This window comes from Engystomops pustulosus, chromosome 6 (assembly GCF_040894005.1).
Source record: "Engystomops pustulosus chromosome 6, aEngPut4.maternal, whole genome shotgun sequence".
Taxonomy (NCBI): Eukaryota; Metazoa; Chordata; class Amphibia; order Anura; family Leptodactylidae; genus Engystomops; species Engystomops pustulosus.
In genome coordinates, this window is record NC_092416.1 from 52,272,651 (window position 1) to 52,277,542 (window position 4,892).

The window sequence follows — 4,892 nt, forward strand, 5'->3', positions numbered from 1 at the left end:
TACACAATATCTTTGTGTCAAGTTAATGGTTTATGGAGCTTAAGAGAATTACCCAGATTGCCCCGCAGGGAATTCACCTTATTTTTCATAGACATATAAACAATGGATGAGCAAAGCTGTAGTGTTACAAGTTCTACGCAGCACTTGAAGTACTAGTATATATGGATGTATCTTATGCTATGATCACATTATGGTTTGGAGTCTATGCCCAAAAAGCTTGAAGTACACTACTAGCAAGTTCTAAAGGAGATTCCTTTAACCCAAGGAACTAGAGAAGACCTAAAAAAGCAACATGATATTGTGGACTTCTGACAAGAGGTTAAATCTTCTGAATAAGAATCCTTTTATGTTCTAACACTCATTATCCTGTCAAACATGGAGACAAACTCATCAGATATGTTTTCCACATATTTCTTTCTTGTAGGTTTCTCAGACTACGCCCACCACCGAGCCATCCTTTTCCTGGTCTTTCTATCAACGTACATCTTATCGCTTGTGGGCAATTGTTTACTGCTATCATTGACCGTGTCCTCTCCTCAGCTTCACCTTCCAATGTACTTTTTCCTCAGTAATCTCTCCTTCGTAGACCTATGTTTGACATCAGTGGTGGTACCACGTCTTCTCGGAACTTTGTTTAACAAGAATGCTATTTCCTTCATGGAGTGCATTGCCCAGGCATATTTCTTCATTGCCTTTGCTGGAGTTGAATGTTTTATTCTTACCATAATGGCCTATGACAGATATGTGGCTGTGTGCCAGCCCTTGCATTATGTGACAATAATGAACAGGAGAATGTGTCTTCTATTGGCACTGGCTTCTTGGACCATAAATTTCATCAACTCCGTTCTTCACACTTTCCTAATATCGAAGCTGTCTTTTTGTGGACCTCGTCTCATCCAGCATTTTTTTTGTGACTTAATTCCACTTTTTAAACTCTCCTGTTCTGATACATCGGTCAATGAGTTGGTCATCTTCACAGAAGGTTTCTTAGTGGTTGCCGCACCTTTTTTGGTGACCGCAATTTCCTACTTCCATATCATTTGGACCATCCTGAAGATACCCTCTACCTCAGGCATGAAGACTGCCTTTTCTACTTGTTCATCTCACTTGGTTGTGGTGACTTTGTTTTATGGGACAATGATCTGTGTGTATTTTCGACCTTCATGGGCATATTCCCTTAATCACGATAAGTTTGCATCAGTTTTGTACACAGTCTTTACGCCAATGTTGAATCCATTTATTTATAGCCTGAGAAATAAAGCAGTCAGGAAAGCTTTCAAAAAGTTGATTGTGTCCAAAAATGTACAGTAAAGTCACATTAAATCACAGCGGAGACTAATGTATATGACTAGGGCTAGGGTTAGTCCGAATCCAATCTAGCTCTAAAGTAATAGCATACCTTGGGACTATATATGAGAACTAAACTAGTGCCCGAATACTTACGTACAGTCAATCTACTTGAAAATGAATTTGAGAGTGACACTGCTGTAGTGACTGGGGTACAAGCTTTTACCCAGAAATCTACAGGAGGGTGTCCCACTTCTCTATACATTGTAGCTCGGTGGACGGATGACTTATACTGTCCTGCACTGTTCTCCGAATTCACTGCTGATGCCCAATTTTATGTACATGTAAAACACATTGCACATTTTTTTCTCTGCTCATCATTCTACTCCCTGAGCATTTAACTTTTTAAAATTGTGCACCAAAATTGCATTTATACGCCTTATCCAATGTTTTAACTGAATAAAATCCTCATAATTTTGATGTTTCGGCCTTTATGAAACACAATGCTGTCTCTGTATAATGAAAGGATGTATTCCTTCTGTGCGGCTGCAAGATGCTATAGAGCAGTGGTGGTGAACCTATGGCACGGGTGCCAGAGGTGGCACTCGGAGCCCTTTCTGTGGGCACCCAGCACAGAATTTACCAGATAGGACTCAAAGCTTCCTCCTGCAGTCGAAGACAGCCCAGGACGCGCCACGCTCCGTGCTATTTTAAAGTGACACCTTCTTGGCTGCCAGGACTACAGGAGGTGCGAGAAGGTGTGGACAGAGATGGATCGTTGGAGCTCCTGCTTTGGGTCCCCTGATTCTTCCTCTTCAGGGGACCCTGGAAGGAAGCTACAATCCAAATATCTCTTGCTTTCTATTGTATTGGTGTCCTCAGGACACCAATATGATTGAAACCTGTGATACAGCAGAGGTCAATAGGTTACTGCTTAAATTGTCATTTTGGCACTTTAAAAGTGGGTTGTGGTTGTAGTTTGGGCACTCTGTATCTAAAAGGTTCGCCATCACTGCTATAGAGCATTACACAATACATCCTTTCGTTATACAGATACAGCATTGTGTTTTTATAAAGGCCAAAGCGTCTGAAACATCAAAAATTATGCGCTGTATTCAAAGTTTCAACTGAATAAAATCCTTATAAATGTAAATTTGGTGCACATTCTTCCATGACAATTATTATATGGGGTTGGATCCCCAAGTCTGTGGCACTTAGACTCCGACATAGGGCAGTCTGTGTACTTCAACATTTTTAAGACACACCTAATGAAAATTATTTTTAGCTTTCTTTTTCCAGGTAGTGTCTTTTTGATTTTAGGAATGCATATACTTGCAAACTATTAGTTTCAGTTTATTATAAGATAACCGGAAATGTAGTCTTCAATAAATATAGGAAAAATATATTTGGCACAATGAAAAAAAATTCCCTGGTGGTCACAAACAAGCAAAGCTCTGCTGCATCCCTCCATTAAAGGAAACCTACCACTTGTAGTGGCAGGTTTCCGATGGCAATATCGGGCACCAGCTCAGGGTGAGCTGGTGCCGGAGCTTATTTTAGTTAGTGTTTTAAACCGCGGTATCGCGGTTTAAAACACTTTTTAAACTTTATAGTGGGCGCAGGCAGGTACGCGCTCGGTGCTTACCGTGCGCGCGGCTACATAGGAAGTGAATGAGAGCCGCGCGCATGGTAAGCGCCGAGCGCGTACCTGCCTGCGCCGGCTACAACGTTTAAAAAGTGTTTTAAACCGCGATACCGCGGTTTAAAACACTAACTAAAATAAGCTCCGGCACCAGCTCACCCTGAGCTGGTGCCCGGTATTTCCATCAGAAACCTGCCACTACAAGTGGCAGGTTTCCTTTAACTCTCATACAGCTCTGCTACACTCATTAATTTATAACTCTTGTACATACCTAGTCCCAGGGGCAGTAAGATTTCCTCCCATCCCCTGGCTCTGTTCCGACCCACAGCATAAAAAAAAAAGGTTCAAGGACCTCACAGTAATGAAACATGTAATCAGTCACATGGTTCTGACAGCACTCTAAAAGGTCCTGCAGGTACTACTGAAGTCAGGGTGGGCAGGCAGGGAACAGTGCAGCGGCCGAGTTCTCTTACAGATCAGATGAAATGCATTGTCAGCTCTTCCCCCAATCTCTCGGACAGTGTGAAGGTTGGTCTACTAGTTTTGGATACTCCTGACACTTTTTTTTTTGTAAGACTTTTTTTAGTCCAAAAAATATGGTAATTTGTCAGCAGTTTCACAATCTGATGTATAATTTTCATTATAAAATTCTTTCTGCACTTTTAGACCCAGTTCACATCTTCCATTAGGTCTTCAGTTATTTTGAGCCCAAAACAGTAGTGATCGAAAACACATGAATACAGTCGCTGGGGAGACTTGCACCTGTCCTGTGCATTTGGCCACTCCTAATTTTGCTTCACAATAACTAAAGTGAAAAACTGAAGACCAAAGACATGTGTGAACTGGCATTGATTGCAGATTGTGTATCATACAGAACCAGAGATATAGGCAGTTGAAGATATTTAACAGGCAGTGTTAAACAGCCTGTATATCTGACTGGGTAGCTCCCGTATCCACAAGTCTGATGTAATTTCAAAAATTTCTTAGCTTTCGTGGGACCAAAAGCATGGTTGTAGTAAGGTCACACTATAAAACCAAAACGTAACCCCCCCCTCTAAAAGTAACACATAACAGGCAAAAAGTGACACATTTCTGTTGATTAGCATATGACTTTACAAACCTTTGTTTATTTGGGTAATACGGGCGAGTTTAAATTGAAAGAGGGAATAATAAAAAGCAAACCTTACATGAGGGTACTGGTAGTTAAGTGGTGTACCTTGCACAGGCTATAGGTAATACACAGGTGCAAGGCAAGAAGACTCAAACACCAACACACTCCGCCGCTAGGTGCTCCCCCCTTCAGTCCCACTTGGAGTGGAAGTTGCATAATGGGAAGAAAATTCTAACCATAAGCCAGGAATTGCACCCATTTCTAGGTCTTTATGGCAGTGCACAAGCTCTGATAAATCCTCCTCGATTTGTATGGAATATTCAGAGGTCAGCTCAAATATATATCACTGTAGATCAGCAGTTCTCCACTTGCCGGTTCCAGGGGTTTCCCAAGACCCTCTCTCTGTAATGGAATAATGTAATGTATATGCGATGGGGAAAGTGGCGCTGCAAAATTACACTTGTTCACACCATCACTGCCAGAATCTTTCCATAAGAGAGCGAAGAACACCAGAGAGGGGCCGGTCACAAATTGGTCGCAGCATTAGGAAGTTTGGCAACCAGCGCTGTTGATAATTAGGAAATGTGGCATCTTCATTATTTCAGAACAGCTGCCCCATGGGAAGAACATGTCCTTTCACTTGCAACAACTCTACTGCAGGTGAATGTGCCCAGTAGGCCATGAGAAGGGAGGCCGAAACACTTACCTAGTTGGCTTTATCCATCCTTTTGTTGTTGTGCCATGGTGGGGTAATTTGTAGAAAACGGTAAACTGCACCAATGACAAAAAAAACAAAACAAGTGTTTCACATAATTTAACAATTCCTAATCCTCTATTGAACAAAGTTGAGGC

The 4,892-nt window shown here is 41.7% G+C and overlaps 1 protein-coding gene across 1 annotated transcript; it reads left to right on the forward strand.

Annotated features, from left to right (window-relative positions):
- The first annotated feature begins 375 nt into the window (after positions 1–375).
- Positions 376–1,311, forward strand: LOC140065905 (olfactory receptor 1L4-like). The gene has a single exon (XM_072113465.1). The coding sequence runs from the start codon at positions 376–378 to the stop codon at positions 1,309–1,311; it is 936 nt and encodes a 311-aa protein (XP_071969566.1).
- The last annotated feature ends 3,581 nt before the right edge of the window (positions 1,312–4,892 follow it).

Coding starts and splice junctions, on each gene's coding strand:
- LOC140065905 (XM_072113465.1), top strand. CDS start 376: ATGGAGACAAACTCATCAGATATGTTTTCCACATATTTCTTTCTTGTA.